This window comes from Scardinius erythrophthalmus, assembly GCF_964197995.2.
Source record: "Scardinius erythrophthalmus genome assembly, chromosome: 22".
NCBI classification, from domain to species: domain Eukaryota; kingdom Metazoa; phylum Chordata; class Actinopteri; order Cypriniformes; family Leuciscidae; genus Scardinius; species Scardinius erythrophthalmus.
Genome location: NC_138242.1, coordinates 4,655,557 through 4,676,460, shown reverse-complemented (window position 1 = coordinate 4,676,460; position 20,904 = coordinate 4,655,557). Strand labels below are relative to the sequence as shown.

General features: G+C 36.1%; 1 protein-coding gene across 1 annotated transcript in view; it reads left to right on the top strand.

Annotated features, from left to right (window-relative positions):
- The first annotated feature begins 1,516 nt into the window (after positions 1–1,516).
- The window catches only part of sugct (succinyl-CoA:glutarate-CoA transferase), a 140,612-nt gene continuing 121,224 nt past the window's right edge, over positions 1,517–20,904 (top strand). The window contains exons 1-8 of the mRNA XM_081352417.1: positions 1,517–1,682; positions 2,319–2,370; positions 3,262–3,335; positions 3,820–3,905; positions 4,602–4,652; positions 4,789–4,909; positions 16,925–17,016; positions 19,338–19,481. Coding sequence (XP_081208543.1) covers positions 1,565–1,682; positions 2,319–2,370; positions 3,262–3,335; positions 3,820–3,905; positions 4,602–4,652; positions 4,789–4,909; positions 16,925–17,016; positions 19,338–19,481 — 738 coding nt within the window. The 5' untranslated portion in view covers positions 1,517–1,564. The remainder of the gene's footprint in view (positions 1,683–2,318; positions 2,371–3,261; positions 3,336–3,819; positions 3,906–4,601; positions 4,653–4,788; positions 4,910–16,924; positions 17,017–19,337; positions 19,482–20,904) is intronic.

The following is a 20,904-nucleotide window of genomic DNA, read 5'->3' as shown; positions in this document are numbered from 1 at the left end:
CCATCTGCTGGTCAGAGTTTATTTCTAAAAATCAGAAATAGCCTACTAGATACATCATAAATACATCCTATTGCACTTTTCTGAATTAATGACTTAATTATCTCAGAATTACGAGATAATTTTTTCATGAAAAAAAAAGTTTTTGCTCTGTTTTTCTGAATTAATGACTTAATTATCTCAAAATTATGAGATAATGTTTTCTTGAAATAAACATATTTGCTCTGTTTTTCTGAATTAATGACTTATCTCAGAATTATGAGATAATTTTTTATTTAAAAAAATGTGCTCTGTTTTTCTGAATTAATGACTTAATTATCTAATAATTCTGAGATAATTAAGTCATTAATTCAGAAAAACAGAATAAAAACTTTTTATTTATGAAAATTTATCTCATAATTCTGAGATAATTAAGTCATTAATTCAGAAAAACAGAGCAAATATTTTTATTTTAAGAAAACATCTCATAATTTTGAGATAATTAAGTAATTAATTCAGAAAAACAGAGCAAAAACTTTTTTCCATGAAAAATTCTCTCGTAATTCTGAGATAATTAACTCGTTAATTCAGAAAAACAGAGTAGATTTTTTTTTCCTCGAGTGAATGCAATACCGTAGCATTACAACATTGTGTACCTTTGTTTGAAAATATAAACCACTTTTAAGAAATTTTAAGAAGTATTATTATAATTGCAACAAGGCCTTTCAAAAAGTAATGTATTAAAGGGATAGTTCACCCAAAACTGAAAATTCTGTCATCATTTACTCACCCTCAAGTTGTTCCAAACCTGAATTAATTTCTTTCTTCTGCTGAACACAAAATGGAGGAGAGGGAAATACCATGGAAGTCAATGGTGCCCATATTCATCAAAATATCTTCTTTTATTTTTATTTTAAAATGAGTAGAAGAAAAGTTGTTGACGTTTTTGTGGTTCAATGCGCATTGCGTGGTGGTTTATGGGATATGTAGTTCTTAACCTACTAAAACCTCGTGGCTTTTCGGTGATGACGTCAAGTTGTAGGCCAAAACGAAAGGAAAATCCCGGTTTATTTCCTTATTATATAATACTATAATATTATATAGTAAGAATATGTAATAATAGCCTATATTGTATTACTTTGCGTTATGTAGTGTTAATTCAACGTCTATTAAAGTCACTCATCAGTCCGCCGCTGAAGAGTTGTGTGGTCACGTGATAGATGTTACTTTTCTCAGCGCTACACCAGATTCACCAAATCAGTCGCTTTACAGGAAAAGGACATTTTTTAATTTGTATCGTTGGTAACAATTACTGTAATTTATAGATTTAAACAAATACACACAATGTAAGACAAAACATGTCCTAATGCGTTCCAATGAATGAAGGAGTCGGTTTGCATGTAGGCTAGTGTTTCATAGCAGTTAGTAGCCATTTCTGTCTTGAATCATATGTGATGTCAAATGTGTCGACATAACCGCAGAAATCACTTGCAAAGATTTGAAAGATTCCTCCATCATGTATTCTTGTCCAAATGTACGCGTGGAGGCGGGGCTTTTATAGACGTCGCGTTGCGTTGCCTGCGTCAACATGTCGGGAAGCGCGCTTATAAGAGTTTTATCTTATCTAAGCAGAACATCACAGTTTCTACAATCGAGTAAGACGAGCTATGTGAATATAAGAAGACCATTCACTGCCAAGCTGCAAGGTAGCACCTGTATTTTAATCCGACCATTGTTTATTATCCCGCTAGTGTAACAGACGCGCGCGACACATCAGTTGGTTGTGATCATCATCATCATCATCATCATCATACCTTCAGGAACATTTTAGTGCTCTAAATGAATTTTACAATCGTTTATAGTGCTTTATTTTATGCTGTGAATAGATGTATGCACACCTGTTTGTTTACTTCATGAACACGATACAACACTTGGTTTGTTGTAATGTAAACTCTTCACTCCTGCGTGTTTATGTTGTAGTGGCACGTGTACGCGCACCTATATAACTCCTGTATTTGAAAGAAAAACTAAAGTAAATGGTAAACAATCCTAAAATATTGTACTTGTTTACAACTGATTTCTTAAAGGATCAACAAGTTACTTTTTAACCCACTGGCCCTTTGTCAAGCCAGATAACGTATGATCCCAGTCTTTTGTTAATCATATAATAATCAAGCTGAACGTTGATCCAGGGATCAACACTCCTTTTGTGCTGAATAAAACAGAATTATGTAGCTGTAATATATATATATATTTTATTTGTAATGAATTTTCAGAATACAATTAATTACCTGCCTGTATTGTTAATGATAATAATCATGCAAACTCATTCCCCAATACAGGTGAAGGTCAGATCAGACCACTAGATGGCGTTAAAGTCTTAGATCTGACAAGGTATGTGCATTTATATCATGTTATGAGTGGCCACTAAAATAAAATGGAAAAATTACACTCCTGGTCAAAAAAAATGAGCCAAGCCCCAAAATGGTAAAACACTCAGCTTTTGATTGCCGTAGCTAAATTTAAGCAAATGCACTACTGCATTAAAGACAGAATGAAGTTTCTGGCAGAATATATGAAGTTTGAGTTGTGTGTGAGTGATGAATCACAATTGAACAGGAGTTGCATGATGATACTTCAGAGCGCTGTCTGAAAATCTGCTGACAGATATAATAATGAATGCATCTCTACCACAGTAAAGCGTGGAGGAAGAGAGTTTCTAGCTGCTTCTTCTCTGGGAAAAGTCATTTAATGCTTTGGAGCAGAATGGCTTGCTTCCCTCTATTGAAAAGTGGTTATCTAAAGAGGAATGATCAGATGCTATGTTTTTAACATGACAAAGCTCATGTCCACAAAGACAACTAAGATGTGGCTTGAGAACAAGTCGGGTAATGTTTTGGCCTGATCAGAGTCCAGATATAGTGAATATTTGATCTCACATTAAACTCAGACCGACTGGGAGACAATTAACATTGAGTGGAACAACATTGACTCTTCTTCCCTTGTAAAAAGCTGTCTGCAAGTTTACCAACATGGCTTAAACATTAAAAGAAAGGTTTAAAGCGAAGTTACTTTATCTACTGTATTTGTGCAATTCTTGCTAATTTTCTGACCAGTGATTTGTGATTAAAATTGTTAGTACCATTTAAATCAAGAAATATTTAGCCATTCTTGGTTTGGCACAATCTTTATTTATTTATTTATTTATTTTGCCCCGGAGTGTAAGCTCTTTATATGCTCGTAAAGGTTTAATATTAAACACTATCATTATGATGTTCAATGCAGAGTTCTGGCTGGACCTTTTGCTACTATGATATTAGGAGATTTGGGAGCAGAAGTGATCAAAGTTGAGCGACCAGGTGAGGTTTCTGTAAATGTGAATTCTTTTAAAGAGATATTGCTTGAATTTTAGTTTAAGAAGATGTTGGCATCATTTCAAGGGTTGGGTTTATCCCGAAAATAGAAATTCTACCATTATTTCCTCACTGTCATTTTTACATTTTAAAGAAATTCCCTGCCACTGTTTTCAATATAATGAAATTGAATTAGGACTGGGACTTTCAAGCTCCAAAAAAAAAAAACAAATAAAAAAATCCCCTTTCATTAACTTTTGCTTGCATATTTTAAAGTAATATATGACCAAGCGTGCCTCTAGAGCGAATATTTTGAGGTGGGTAATCCTGTTTCCATGTTAAACAGCTGCACTATAGTGACACTTATCATATTAAACACGTCATGTTGCCAGTTCCTGTAAAAATGAGTCTGAGTTTAGATCTAAACAGTGTCTGACTGCAGTGAGCAATGAAGTCCAGTGAACGGTATTGAGATGTGAATGTGTGGCAGGCTCCGGGGACGACACGAGAGCCTGGGGCCCTCCGTTTGTGGGTGAAGAGAGCGCTTATTTTCTGAGTGTGAACAGGAACAAAAAGGTATTTTTGTTGAGTTTCGATTTTATGAACAATTCATTTCAAAGAACCTGTTCAAAAACTGATTCAGTGATTCTTTTACCTCATGGCATGGTTCCTTACACCATTGCTTGGCATATGATCTAAAATATTACAGAAAAGCCATATTGTTAAGTTTTATTAAAAGCGGGGTTTGTTCTTAATGTCAGAGTTCGGTTTGTTACCATAATTCAGCGCATTAAAGAGCATTTAGAAACTAATTTGCATTAAACAATATTAATAATTTTTTGGGCTGTGAAAAGATTAATCGCAATTAATCGCATCCAAAATAAAAGTTTGAGTTTACATAATATATGTGTGTGTACTGTGTTTAATTATTTTGTATATACAGTATAAATACACACACATGCATGTACATAATTAAGAAATATATATATATATATAATTTATATATATATATATAATTTATATATATATATAACACATTTTTCTTAAATATATACATGCATGTGTGTGTATTTATATATACAAAATAATTATACACAGTACACACACATATATAATGTAAACACAAACTTTTATTTTGGATGCGATTAATCGCGATTAATCTTTTCATATAACACCAAAAAAATTTTTTTTTTCTTTATATCAGGTTTTTAAAACTCTTAGGATCGTGACTTCTGCCGTTATAACTGCTCTCCTCATTCATCTGTCTTGCAGAGCATTGCTGTTAATCTGAAAGATCCAAAGGGGACCAAACTTGTAACTGAGGTAAAAGTTCATAACGCATTAAATAACGTTTGGCTTAAACACGTAGTCTGTCACACTTTATTCTCTCTCTCTCTCTCTCTCTCTCTCTCTCTCTCTCTCTCTCTCTCTCTCTCTCTCTCTCTCTCTCTCTCGTCAGCTTGCCAAAGTCTGTGATGTCCTGGTGGAGAATTACTTGCCCGGGAACCTGAGTGAGATGGGACTCGGGTACGAGGAGTTGAGTGAGGAAGCCCCTCGGCTCATCTATTGCTCCATTACAGGTGACGATATTCACTGTAGGCAAAGGCTCCCAGATATAAGCCATTACCACAATGTCTGCTGTAATTATGACAAAGCTGCTTGTTTTCACATTTTTAATTAAAAATTGGGAGTACTAAATACTGGAATTCAGATATTAAATTAAGTCCCCCTGTGGTGAAAATCCAGCTTTTAATGTTGTTTATGTGTCTATGTGGTGTTTTAATCTGCTTTAAGACAAACCATGTGTGTATTCATAAGTCGACACCATTGCTGAGTATTTCCACCTTAAAACTGCAGTGAACCAAAGACAGTCTCAAAAACACGCTTTGAAATCGTTGGTGTTTTTGACGTCACAAACTACCTTGTAACCAATCAGATCAACGTGTGATCGTCAGCCAGGGGATCTCTGAGCTGAGTGAGTGAGTGGAGGCGGGGCTCATTTGCATATTCATAGAACTGCGTATACTACATAAAGCAAGTGTGTCGAGTTACATTCAAGATATTTTAAGGCATGAAGAATTTTTTTTCAAAGAAAAAAAGTTTAAATATGTAATTTTGGTGATCAAAGATCAGTTTAAAGGTATAAAATGATCGATTACAGGGGGACTTTAAAGGAGCCGCGGGTTAAAAATGGGTCATTTTAGACAGAAATGTATGTTTTTTCGCATATATATATATTTTTTTTATTTTCTTTGTGCAATTTTTTTTTTATAAATAACATAATTAAACCTCAAGAAACTAATAAAAAAAAACTTTAAAAAACACACCCAAAACACCCTAGCAACAGTATAGGAACGCCCTGGCAACCGCCCACAACACAGAAGAAAATATAAAATCTTGTTCTAATTAAAATCTATCAAGGTGTGGTCACATTAGCAGTGAAATTTGACATTTTGTGTGCAAAAAAGGTTAATTGGCAAGAGTGTAGCAATTGTGTGTGCAGTTTCACAGTCACTCTCAAACTAAGCACAAACAGCTTTCTTTTAATGAATGCAACAAATTCGACTGACCAACTTGCATTGAGAAATCTTTCACCCTCATGCGAAATTTGTGTGGATTCCAATTGAAATGGGATTTTTGCCCAGTAAAATAGGCAGAACAGCTGTAAATATCACTCGTTCTGTACGTTTATAAAGGTTTTAGATGCATTTGTAGTATTTTCTCTTTTACTATGTATAATAATTCGCTCAATTACATGAATGAACAGAGTTGTGTGTTTGTAGAATTGGAGGAAGACAGCGGGAACAAAAAGCTGATGTGTTCTTCATCACGTTTACATCTCAGTACTGTAGACGTGCCTTTGGGATTCTAAATCTGGCCTGCGTTTAATCCATAAACCCTAATGTTTTCAGCTGTATGGCCCTTATGAAAAGGCTAATTTACTTTACTGTCTGATTTTTTTTTAATCACACTCATAAAGGAAGCCACTCTTTACTTGAAAATTGTTCTGTAGCCACGCTAATCTGAAGCGGATGGGCATTGTCACCACGCTGGCTGCTCTGGTGATTGGTTTCACGTGTCAGGCACCCATAAATCCTGCAGTCAACTCGCACTTGATAAGGAAATGGAAATCAGCATTTCTGCAGCCGGTTACACATCTCTCAGTGTGCGCTGCCTTTCATAAACCCTCGTCAGGGCTGTAAAAAGACGCCCGTTTTGCTCAAACTGCCATGCATTCTTTTTTACTTTTGTATGTATATAATATTTTTTACTACACGATGCATCTGGATTTAATACTGTTTTAGAACTACTGAGAAATGTCTGCTTTTGTTTAAATGAAAACATGAAGTAGTAAAGTAAAATTACAACATCTATCCACACGCAAAAAATTCAAACCCATCAAAGAAGTTCAGCAAACGGTAGTCTGATGTTTGCATTGCTCATACATTTCATGCAAGTTGTTACATCGTGTCAACACTTCAGTGGCATCTCTTGTGGTTGACGATGAAGTGAACTCAAAGACTGCATTTTTTCTCAGCTGTTCTCTGTAAGATCGCAAATCACAGCCAAATTCCCATGTCTCGCGCCGCTTATAAAGACCTGGAGGCGTAACCCACAAGACCGCATTAAATTGTGGATGCTGGACAGTTAAATTGGAGTGATTTACTGTGCTCATCCTGTATCGTTTAATTTCCCCCTTCTGAAAGGATTTTTCACTTTCTTCTCGAGTGTAAAATCAGTCTGGAATGCTTAGTTTCAACAAGTGCAGTTTGATTTATCAGACTCAAATGTTCACTTGACAGGGATTTTCAGGACAAGCCTCTTTAGTTGATTGTCGTCATCGTGCCTTCTGTGTGTTTCGCTGACTCTTAAACCTGTGGATGTCAGTATTAAAGAGGATGAAACCATTTAAACGTATCTATGAAATAGAGTAAAAGTCTTCCACTCGTATCCATTCCCCAGAGAATTCCTGGAACCATAATCTCCAACTCTATCAAATTAGATCAAATTAAATCCAAAGCGATCATTTCCCTCTCAATTAGATTTAGGCTAAACTTAATTTGTTCTATATTTAATGTAATAGATACGGTAGATATGATGTTCATGTTTCTCAAACTGAAGCCATGTCTGTTTGACAAAACATTGGGACATTAGTTTTTTGTAAAAATAAGAACATAACTGTGAACATCTGTCTTAACTTGTGTTGACCCAAGGTTAAAAATGTGTAATGCCGCATTACTTAAGGCAGTAAAGACCATAATGCGATGTTCCTTGGGGAGATAAACTAATAGTTATTAGAGAACTCTAACATGAAATTAACATAGCATGAAGAGTAGCTATTTTAAAACACAGTTCATTTCCTTATTCTGGGGCTCTATTTTTATTTAAATGAAACGAATGTACTGCATTTTAGTTTGATACGTTTTTTTTTATTTAATGTTTTGTATTTTTAGGGGATTTTTATGGTACTAAATTGTATTTATGCAGTTGTTATAATCCATTCATTCACGTTTTGAGCATATACCTGAAAATGAAATTTCCGACAAAATCCAAAATCTGTCGTGAATGCTTTGTAGCTCAGACTCAAGTTTGATCTCTTTTAAAAAAAGATACTTTATTAAAGATTTAGATACAAATTATTGCTGAAGTGAAAGAAAGTGAACAAAGTTATAGAACAAAAATACTATTTAATTTTTTTATATGAAATATATATTTTTCAAAACATGTTTTACTATAAAACTGTGAGAAAATCAAAGCCATAAATCTAAACAAGTTAAGTTCCACATTTGAGGTTGATAACTCAAAAAACGAGCTTTCAGTAAGATTTTGTTTGGCTGCAGTACCAAACGTTTCCACTAGATGAAATTCGTTTCCCATTCATTTCCAATGCGGTCAAGGAGGCCAAGTGTGACTATTTTTTAGATTTTTTGAATCATGTCCATGATTTTTGTGTTCACATTGAAAGTGCCAAATCCTTTACCAAATTGTAGTACCATTCTGAAGAAGTAAAAAATTCAACAACAAAAAAACAACACGTAATTTATTTGTCTAATGACAGAAGAGGGTTAAAATGGTGTCCAGCTCACTGTCAACAAGCTGTCAACACTGTCGAGTTTCCTCAACTGTAATAATTAAAACAATACAACAACGTGACAATAATGTACTTATTTTTAGCCCCTAAAGCGTAATAATGTGCATTTAACCCTGCTTTTGCATTGTCACCTTTATTTAAATGATCTCATAATTTAATAATTAAAAAGAATTATTACTCAAAATGACTGCATTTGTCAAGCTCAAGACCACGCTATTAATTTTAAATTATATATATTTGTGTGGATTGATATGTATATGTTGCTGTGCTTGTTAGATTATTCAGCATTAGAGGTCTGGTGTGGCCCTCTTGTTGAAGCCTTTAAATCTTTGCTTTAAGAAAATATCATTACCAGTCTCCTGCCCCACCACATGAACTATGATTAATTAGACACCCCAATCAGGAATAAGGGAAGCCATTCATTTATGGCTGGTTTGTATCTCACATGCTGTAGCAGTTCTGCAGTCTTGTCCAATTTATTTGTAATGGGCCTTGCAGTGTCATGTTGTCAGTTGATTTATCGACATCCTTCGGTTTATTGCTTCAGTCCTGAGGGGGCAAAATTGTAGTCCAGTAGCAATTTGGGAGTCACCCATTTTTTATTTTGGCCCGATTTCATCAGGAAACGGCACTGCATAACCTATACATTGTGATTGCTCATGCAAATCCCTGAGGAGGCTTTAAAACCATGACTTGGCAGACTAGAAATGTCTTTGATATGAGACATAATTCGCCTTGTGCTGCAAAAAAAAGAGGACCCATACATGGGAGATTAATCAGATGCTGACCTCAGCATTGTCAGGAACCACAGTATTTGCCAAAGCTGGCGTAACAATGACCAAATTTAGACCTGAGAGCGTTAAATATACAAATCTGTTTTTTTGCTATGAAGTTTTCTTCCTGCAGCGTTAAAGTATTCGGTGTGCTCATTGAATTCTTGAAATACTCTTCCTTTCGTCAACAATATTAACATTTGTGGTTTTGGATGACTTGAATTTCTGAGTCATTTGGGTTTTTGGATGCGCCAGTAGAACATTATGCTTTGATTTGAATGTCTTGTACACAACTGTCTCTGAATTATTATTATTATTATTATTTTTTTTCCTTGTCTAAAGCCAGTTGACAAAAATGTGTTTGGATTTTCTCATCTGGCTTCTCTTATTTAATGCCAAGTCACCCTTTTATTTTCTATTAATTCCACTTTTTAAGCAAAACCAGTCTTTCCTTTAAACCATAATGTCTATAAGTATATTCAACAAAATGGTAAACACATCACTCGGCATGTGAGCAACAAACGGAAACAACGGAATACCCTTCAGATGTATTCAGTTTCTCCATGTGAACCAACAAAAAGGTGGTTTTAATTTCACACTGTTTTTATCAAGAGTACATCATGTCTATTATTGTCCATGCAGATAGTGAAGGAACATTTTAGGGCGAGACACGCACTGTCTAGTCTGGTTAACGTGGAATAATCAGGTTCGGTTACACTGATGTCTATGGAGAACATGAACCACAGACTCCTGTTCCTCTGGAGATGTTTGAGGTCTCAATGGCGCACGGCGCTCCACAGAAGCGACAAAGCTCCCTGTTTCCTTTTATTATTGGTGTTTAATTTCTTTCCAGCATATTAAAGTGGATTAAGTGGCGTCTGAGAACGCGAGTTATTTTCAGCATGTGTCCTTCATTAGATGGGCCCCCACACACAAATGTGTTGAGGTTTGGCATCGGATGCCTTTCACATTGTGTCAAAGCTGGCGGTGAGAAACCTGGGCTGTTTGATGAGTTAATCCAGCACCACTACTAGTTAATGCTGATTTAAAATGTGTTATGAATTCTCTTAGAAACCAGTTTTCTAATTTTGCTGAATAATTGCTAAAATAAATATCGTCATTAGTTTTGCTTTCTCATTAAAGTAATTGGGCAACAGGAAGCGGTGTTTCTTTAAAAGGCACAATATGTAACTTTTTTGCTTTAAAAATAGCAAAAATCACTATATCTATGTTATATATTTTTTTTAGTTGTGTACTTACATTATCCCGACTGTTTCCAGCAACTTTCAAACCAGGAGAAATTTGTAATTTAATTAGAAGACACGTCCTGTTTCTTTATTTCCGTTTTGTCGCCGTCAATGGCGTCATATACGCGTTCTCCCTGGTTTCCGCTCGTACTGCCATAGCAACCAGAGCTATGAACCAGAGCCCTCTGATAGTAACCAAGGCGACAGACGCAGACAACTTTGTAGTTCGCAATGTCTATCTGCACGCTGTTGTTGTTTCGTTCAAACATTATGGACCATGGCAAGCAGACTTTGGATAAAAAAGGAGAACTAAAACGAGAATCAATATCAGCGCGGTGTTTTCTAGATGCCGAGAGCTCCCATAGACAGTATATAAACGAGAGCTCCACGTCCGAGACTTCGACCGCTCCTACATGTACTTTATTAAACAGGTGAGCACATTTACATAAAACTAATCAATGTTATATAGTTCAACAATGATAAAATGTTAGAATATGATCTGTATGTTATTCTAATGTTGATCTAGCTTACTGCTAGTCTCATACAGACAGACTAACACATTAATTTCAACACATTCAAATGCAGTTTAGTGTGATATGTAATGTTAGACCAGGTGAAACAGCGCTGCGTTACCTCACAAGTTTAATTTGTCTAATAAACTGACCTGTGAGTAGTAATTCTGCGTGTAGTTCGGTAGACTGAAATGTCCATATTCCTTTTATATCCGCGGGAGCTCGCGTCGCGTGTGGAGCTGATAGCTGTCTCTTAGCAATCCCGAACTGCTTCATATCACAGTCATGATAAAAACATTGATGTATTCAGTCATCCATAAACATTATTAGATCGGTCGGCTTGACGTTGACAAGATCCATAATTCTTAGCAAATGTTGCGTCATCAAACTACGCCTTTGTAATTGTAAGAGGTTAGCGACCCCTAGTGGCGAAAAATCCCATACTGTCCGTTTAAAGCAATGTTTGGTTTTTATAGTTTCTAAATGTCACAATGAAACATATCACCAATATTTTTCTTCCGTTTTGTGACATACATTCCATTGGAACAGATTATTGAAATAAGAAAATGTGGGACTGGGATTTGTTTCAATGCATCAGTTGTTGGATTTTGATGTGTGGGCGGAGTTTGATGTATGCAAGCTTGCAGGGGCGGGGTTTAAGCGGACTAAATTATTGGATAAGTCGTTTCACTGGAAGATCAGAGTAATTTTTAGTAAAAAATTGAGCTAAAAAACATGCCCAATAAGATCATGTCACGTAACTCATCTGAAAGGTTGAGGATTCAAGTGCAGTAGTTTATTGAGGGTAATTCAAAATAGTAATCCATCGTAACAGGCAGAAGGTCAAAAGACCCCAGGGCAAACAATCCAGATAACAACAGAGTCCAAGACACAGACAAACAAAAATCCAGGGAAATGGGCAGAAGATTGAGACTATAGCACGGGAACAGGATAAAGTGCTCAGAAATGTAATGTGACACTGTAAGGCTGGAAGCTTGCGCTGCTATTGTAAGCCAATAATCGGAACAAAAAGCAGTTGAAGTATGACATGCATAATTCAGTTATTTATCCATCCAATATACTGTAATTAATCTGACTCTGACATTAAAGTTGTTGTTATTCTTCCTATTGAGGTGTAAACGACTCGGTCTCTCCAGACAGAACCATCCTGTGCCTGAGTGTCCCAACAGTCCTCAGTCAGCATACTGATCAATCCCTTGCACTAGATAGGCATTAGCATACTGTGATGATGAAGGCCATTGTGCCATGTTTAATTCACATGTATACTTTAAAGGGATTTCTGAAGTACAAGGGCAGTAAAGAGTTTTACACACATTTCCTCAGACCTACAACACTTAACAAGACTTCGCAATGAGTGACTGAGGGTACTTTTACACGACAACGATATGCTTAAAACAGAGACGTTTTTTCTTTCCTTTGTCAAAACGATCCCCATTCACACAGATCTGCGAAAACGACTAAAAACCCTGTTTTCTGCTGCCAGGCCATTAGATGGCGATGAAACACTATAGACTGAACACGTAATATGCATGTGCATGACGTCATCGTCTTTACAAAGAGACAATTTTCAAAAACTTGCACTTTGAAACCAGCCTATTAAGATCCGTCTAGGTTAAATCAAAAATAAATAAACATGACTCCCACGCCCAGTCGTCAGACCAAAAGATGAACCAATGAGTCCAGAATTCAAGAAAAACTATAAACGTTTTATTAAGATAAAGAAGATAAGCATATAAGTAAAATTTTGTATTTCCAGAGTAACATAAACCAGTGGGTGTATAATCTGGTTTAGGGCAGATCAACCCTACAAAACACAATCACTAAAAAGAAAAGACATAACAGAATCTAAATCAGGTACAATTATGATCTGACGGCTGGAGAGGAGACGGCTGAAGTGCGACCGTTTTTTAGTTGAAAACGGTGTCGTGTAAACAGACCCTGAATAAACAGGGCTTGTATCGGCAGAGTTAACAAGGGTAATGGAAAACAGGTGGCAGTAATCAGAAATGTAGTGCATTTCTGGTGGAAATCAAGGGCACTCCAGCTGGTGGATGTAACCGATTAATAACATCTATTTAGTATTAAATAGGGTGAATTTTCATTTTATGCCGACTTTAAAGATAAAGTGTGTAATTTGTGCGAACAGAATGGCAAAAATTAGGACTGTTTTCATACAATTTTCACAAACACTCTTCTGCCATTGGTCAGATAAAAAGATAGCCCTACCCCAAAATCATGCCAGGGCTGGTCAGGATTCTCAAACAAGCAGAACAATGTTTTGTGTTTATACTTTTCATAGGATCTGAAACCCTAAATATAATTTATAATGTGCTAAAACAGCAACAGAGCTCTGGCGTTTTAAATAATTTTTTTAGAAAATGTAACAATTCCTGTTCTCAGAATTCTGTTAATATTGGTGTGGTTATGCCTGGCAGAAAGGGTAATTATGGAGATGTTTGTTCTTTGTTTACTTGTGTTCCAAATATCTTTGCGTCCCTTTTTGTGGTGGTTGTAACATCACCGTAGTAAAAGAGACGTTATGAATGTAGTGTGCTATAAAAAGGGTATTGCATCTGAAGTTCTGTGATGGTATAATGACACACCTCAACATTTTGGCTGCAAATAAATGATAACGATTTAAATTTTTGTATTATAAACTGTATATTTGTCTGACGTGAATTCAAAAACACAACTATACAGTGAATGGTTGAATCATTTTCTCTTTTTTATTATTATTTTTTTTTTTTTAGGAAGTGCAGGCCCACTGTTAGATCTATACAATGATAACTTTCTCTTGGAAACACATTTTATAGATGGACATCTAATATAACTGAATTTTTTATTTCTGAAGACAATGTTAACAGTGCTTGTATAAAACTCACTGCCACAGGTGTGAGTGGCGGCCTGGGTAAGAGATTTAAAAAGTGTTGTTTTTGAAGAGTGCACATGTGTGAACGAGCCTATGATTCAATCTGGAAATAAAGCAAAATAATTAAGAACATTTTTAAATAGTCCACTCCTCAGATGTCTTGTCTGAAATTTATATCAAAACATCTAGTGCCCTATGTTACACCTGGCGCAATGCACCGCTAAGCGCGACGCAAGTGTTTTTTTCTAGGTTCAGTCCGACGCAGTTATCATTTTCACGTCCTGCACCAAAACATTTTATGTTTAAATAGCAAATGCATTTGCGCCCATTTGAAACCTGGTCTAAAGTCAATGGCGCAATAATTTTTTTGTTATTTAATGAGCGTGTTAGTAATGTGCGCCTATAGGCGGGTCCACAATGCGCGTACACTCTGCTTATTACACACACAGGAACGCACAGCAGCACACAAACATGCCAAATACTTAAAATAAAAGGATTACAATGTAAAGATTATTTCTTGTCTTAATAAAGATATGGTGGAATCCGGCTTGTCCCGTAGATGATCTGCTTGCGCACTTTTACCTCGTGCATGAGCAGATACGTTTGCGCTCAGGAGACGCGTTCGGTCTTTCCACTATCAAATTCCGTCATGTAAATAACGAATCTGCCATGGCGCGAGCACAAAGTTCTGGCATTTAAAGGGAATGGGAGATGAGACTCTGATTGGTTTAACGCACGTAAATCCCAAAGCACACCCATTACTTATTAAGAAAATAGTGACAACCCTTTTAGACCATGCGCCTGGCGCGCAGACCATTTTTCCCATCGTTAAACTAGCAAAAGTGGATTCGGACACGCCATAAGTGAACTTGCACCGTGCGCTTTAGACCATGCGCTTAGATCGTTAAAATAGGGCCCATAGAGTTAATTCGATCTCAAACAGTTTCATTAAAAGTAGTTATTACTCCACCATGTGCGTGACATAAACCGACGTGGTTGAACGACCACTTTGCAACAATATGTTTTCGGGAAACAGTCGTGACTAGCAAGTTGATTTCTTCAACGATTTATCGTACTATGGTAGTGAAGCAGTGAGTTACGTCGTTGTACAGGAAACGCACCCCTGATTAGTTTCAGCATGTTGCTAAGCTGTTGCTAAGGTGTTTTCAGTGGTTTCTATGGCATTGACAGGTGGTTGCTAGGGTATTTTGGGTGATTGTGTACAGAAAAATATTGAAAAAAATTCTACTATAAAAATCGGGTAATTGGCTAACTGTATGTTACCTTACCATGAACAATGACCAATTCAAAATATTTTAACATCACATGTAATTTAACTGAAAAATATCATCAATATTTGTTTTGCAAGTTTAAACTATGAGTTACCATATAGTTTATGGTGAAAACAGTAAAAGAACATCACATATGATGTTTTGTATAAATAAATATTCTAGCAGTTTGTACATTTTCTGTTATTTAATATTAATTGCATTATTTAAGTGTCATGTGACCTGATGGTGCTTTGTGTGTATGTTTTATGGACAGGCCTCTTATGATGAACTTTTTCTATTTTAACACCTTTATTATTTATGGTGGTTATCAGTACATTTGCGTTAAAAGCAGAATTTTTATGCTAAAAAGTTTGGTATATTAACAACAATATATCAGTTGCATTTTTACAATATTTTCTGGCAACCACAAATGGCAGTTTTTTTTACTGTAAATTTAATTTTTTTTTTTTTTTTTTTTACTGTGTAGCACAAATGGTTAATAATCAGGGGTGCTCATAAGTGATGAGCAATTGCATGTGTGTGGTCAAAAATAAACGATGTGCAGCAGAAGACGTGGAAGGAAGCCCAAAATTTTTGGCATTTTTGGGAACACGTTTACTTACTGGAGTAGGATTTTTCTCCATCTCTGGTAAGATAGCAATCATGATGATAAGTGTGTTCATTAATTATTAGAGGTGGAACGGATCGCAGTTGATCCGTAGGGATCAGGTCCAACGGTTCGGCACGCATGTGATTCGCGGATTAACTGCTTAGTTTAACCATCATACAGTGAAAGTTTATCATTTGGATGTGTTTTGAGAGAGAGAGAGAGAGAGAGAGAGAGACGTGTTTCAGACAGCGCTCGAACACCGAATTGATTCCTCTTTTGTGTTTACTTGCGCTTGAACCAACACATACACCAAAATTATGTCAAAATACCCGTCTCTGCAAGTATTCTCTCGGTTATGTCATAATTGAATAGTTGAGAAAGAAATCGGATGTGTGTCTATGTTCGTCCATGCATTCAGTCTTAAAGTGACAGCAGCCTAATATTCCTGCTGTTGTGTCATTAATGTTAATAAATAAAAAAAAAACATCATCATCAACCATCCTGTTCGAGAGAAAAGAAGAGCAGTCCGGAGGAAAGTGATGACGACAGCTTGTAGGATAAGTGTGCCGTGTAAAGTGTGCTCTCCATGTGCTCCCTTCAGAACCAGACCAAAAAAAGTTATTTGCACCCCTGTTAATAATAGTGTTTATATATATAATATACACACTACAATATATGCATACTTAAACTTGAGTATGAGCAATAATAATAGCGATGGTTGCCTTAGCAAACTCAACTAATTAAAGCAAAGAGAGAGGGATAATGTTATGAAGTGATACTGGTTTTATGAAATGTATTTGCACAAACTCTGACTAGAAGGCATACTAGAGCATGACAGATTTTCCTTAAGCCACCCATACCTCTGCCAAGGAAATAAACACATCCATGGATGTTTACCTCCAGTGAGTCAAAGTCTTAGAACTATGGTGGAGTTCCTAGAACCGAATTAATCTGACTTCTCTGGTGATAATAGAAATGTAATCGGGTCTTTGCCCACATTCTCTCTGGACGTGTGTGCTCAGCTGTAGGGATTTCTAAGAGCCGCACACAGGCCAGAATCAAACCCTACTGGCAACAGAATATGCTGGAGATTGTAGCTCTGACATGCTCATGTTACACAAAACTGTGAGCTGTATGCACATTTCCATCTGATAATCATTCACACACATAATCACTAACAACGTCTGTTAATTTATTCAGGATATGGACAGACGGGCCCAGAGTCTCCCAAGCCTGGATATGACTCCATTGCGTCTGCGGTGTCTGGTATGATGCACATCACTGGTCCTGAGGTGAGGCCAATGATCTGATGTCCTTAAAGGTGAAGTGTGTCATTTCTAGCATCACCGAAGTGCCAAATATCGGTCGAGCAAACAAATACCATCCCAAACCTCAGTATTGATTTTGACATCGAAAAAATGCCACACACTTCGTCTTAAAGAGACCATATTGATTTAGTTTTTGGGCTCTTCTAGAACAGGTTTTCATGCTTGAATGTTCACATTATTTTTCACATATTCTCCATGTCTTAAAAATGCCAAAGTGCAGTGCCCTTAATGCACACTAAACCCTCACTATCTCGAATACTGCTTCGGAGCAGTATCCCATCATGCATTATGTTCGGGATCTTATGTGCCTCGAAATTGCGAGATGTCAAGAACAACATTCCACTGTAATTTAAATGAATTAGATACATATAATTTGTTAGTAAAAACATGAAGTGTTGCACATTTTATTGATGCAAATATGAGTCTGGTATGTGTAGGCCTATTTAGCAAATGTTTTTATCACTTAATTAAAAGCATTACTATTTTAAATTTGGGTCGTCTGTTAGTTACATAGCGACTACAGAACGGACATAGAAGTTTATTTTAAAATGCAAAGTATTGAAAATATAATAAATAAAAGCTCTGTGAACACTTGCATTTTTTTGCAAGACTATAAGTGTGTCCCATCGAGTAATCAAAAGCTCTACACACACTTGCAGTCTTTATGCCTGCTTGAACACTTGGGCCAAATTGAGGAAATACATCTTGCAAGTAGACAAGTGGTCAAGTGCGAAGACCGCAAGTGTGGGTTTTTGGACAAGGCATGTCAGTAACGCTCTGTTTAGTTCCTGTCTAAATGAAGCCCCTCCTTCTGAAAAGCACACTGTGCTCTGATTGGTCGGCTGCACCTGTGTGTTGTGATTGGTTAACCGCTTTGAGCGTGTTTGGGAAATGTCTCGTCCCTTACCATAAACTGTGAGTTTCAACACAATACTAACTTACTCGCCCCTTTATTTTGTGTAAAGGCCCTTTCACACTGAGTGCAACGCGATAAAGCTTAAAAGTTAAATAATTGTTCCTCATGTATGTGTCTCGTAGGTTTTCCCATTTGGCTTTAACCTCATCCGCTGCACAACATACAATGGTAAATAAATAAAGTTTGGTACTACACAGAAACCATCATCGAGTGCATGTAATAACTTCTGACTACGATCTAAAGTGGATTCTGGATAAATAATGGGCAGACGTGCATTATTTGTAGTGTTTTATAATAAACTGAATGCTACTATGGCTTAGCATTTCTCATGAAAGCATTTCTCATTCTTTATCGTTATAAAAATACCCCGAGCTGCATGAAAAACACATGCAGAACATAATTGTAGACACACTTCTCTCAGTGGTTTATGTGCAGAACTCAGAACGAGGAAAGTCAGGAGTTATGATCACATAATATGATTGACAGCTCTAGAGCGAATGAGCTCTTTGACTCATAACTGACGCACGGAGGAAAACTGCGCTCTGAGCGTCGCTTCCAGCTCTTCAGATGGCACGATTCAGTGGAAAATGAATAGAAATGATAATCTATATAAAGAACATGTAAGAATTAATTAAAACTTTTAAATTAAAACTCAACATCCGCTGAGAAGACTTTTCTGGAATACTTTTCTTCAGTGTTTACACAGGTTTTTAAAACCGCACCAACCGCGGCGGCTCGGTTAAGCTCAAATCTAATTGGACGGCTCGTTTCATCTTGGGGCAACGGAGAAAAAATCGGCACATTGCTTCATAGGGATCTATTGTTTCGATTCAAGAGCATCATTGCGACGGACATTCGCATCGCTTAATCGCTTAGTGTGAAAGATCCTTAAAGGGTTAGTTCCCCCAAAAATGAAAATTCTGTCAGTAATTACTCTCCCTCATGTTGTTCCAACCCCGTAAGACTTTCGTTCATCTTTAGAACACAAATTAAGATATTTTTGATGAAATCTGAGAGCTGTCTCACTCCTTCATAGGGAGAGTGATTACTGACAGAATGAGGGAGAGTGATTACTGACAGAATTTTCATTTTTGGGTGAACTAACCCTTTAATTCCCACCCCGGAAGAAACTCAAGACTACAATGGAGGCGTTTCAGGGAGTTCAGAAACAGTGACACTGATATAGAGAAGAACTCCCACTGGAAGGACTTTGTGTTTTGTAATTTTGCAGAGCTTTTTCATGCTCAAACAGCAACATTACACACTAAAGAAAGTTGAAAATGTAAAAAAGAAAAATAGGCCCTCTTTAAATATTACACACTATTTTAGGTCATATATCTCCTGTTTATTTAACTGCTTCTTCTTTAAGGATGGGGATCCAGTCAGACCAGGGGTCGCTATGACAGATCTGGCCACTGGTTTGTACGCTCAGGGAGCCGTCATGGCTGCTCTGCTTCAGAGACAGAAGACAGGACGAGGCCTTCATGTAGACTGCAATCTTCTGTCTTCACAGGTAATACAACACTCATTCATTATACAAGTCAAATATAAGGAAGTATTTGATAACACAATTAATAATGCCCTTATTAATTTAAGCATTTTTAATAATAACTTGTAAATATGCTTACAAATATTTAACTTGTTTTCAAAAGCTATATGTAATTATGAAAAGGTTTCTGCAGTCAAATATTCTTGTAAAATGTATAATTGAGTCTAGTTCCAGGCAACTGATTGCTCTGCGGTCGCTTTATTCTCGCATAATAAAATAAACTCAAATCAATATTTCACCTCCATTAATGACATTATTTTGTAAGAACACTATCAATCAAAAGTTTGGGGTCAGTCAGATTTATTTTTGGAAAGAATTAAAACATTTATTCAGTAAAGATGCATTCAATTGATCAAAAGTGACAGTAAATACTTTTACATTGTTACAAAAGATTTCCATATTAAATAAATGCTGTTCCTTTGAACATCCTTTTCATCAAATAATCCTGAAAAAATGCACAGTTTCGATCAAAAATATGAAGCAGCACAACTGTTTTCAACACTGATAATAATCATAAATGTTTATTGAGCATCAAATCCTCATATTAGAATGATTCTGAAGGATCATGTGACACTGAAGACTGGAGTAATGATGCTGAAATTCAGCTTTGATCACAGGAATACATAATTTTTACAATATATTCACATAGAAAACAGTTATTTTAAATAATATTTCAAAATATGACTGTTTTTTCTGTATTTTTTTATCAAACGTGTTGCCTTTGTGAGCACAAAATACTTACAAACCCTAATCTTTTGAACGGTAACTAACCAGGGATAATGTAATAATGTATAGTAATGTAAGTCAGGTTTGTTCCAGCAATTTTTTTTTGTTGGCATTTGCACAAAAGCTTAAAGAGTTTCCATAAATTCAATAAAACATAATAAAATATTTGCCTGAATGAGAAATGTATATAGAAGCAGACATGCTTGGCACATAGAAGAAGAAAAGATTGAAAGCCTCTTTAACATGATTCGGTCATTTTCTGACACCTGAGAGTAGAAATGAATTGCAGATATAGAACATCAATTCACTTTCATGCTCTTAAACTGACAGTTCAATAACACTGACTACATTTGATGTATTTAATACTTCATACAATATCTATATGATGAAATATTCAGCTCTTAGAAGTATCGCTTATTCAGATTTCAGGACTGTTGTTATTGTCTCTTGCCCAATGCATGAAATGAACTTTTTAAATTGAACCAGACCACTCTTTTTTGTGTGTGTCTTTGGCCTGAAAGAATGCAGTTCCCTGGAAGTGAGTTTAACCTGACCCATTCAGTACTCCAGAGAAAACATGGAAGTTTTACTTTACAGTATAAATAAATCAGCTCTCCATAACGGCATAAGCGTATAAACCAATCGTGGTCCCTACTAGACT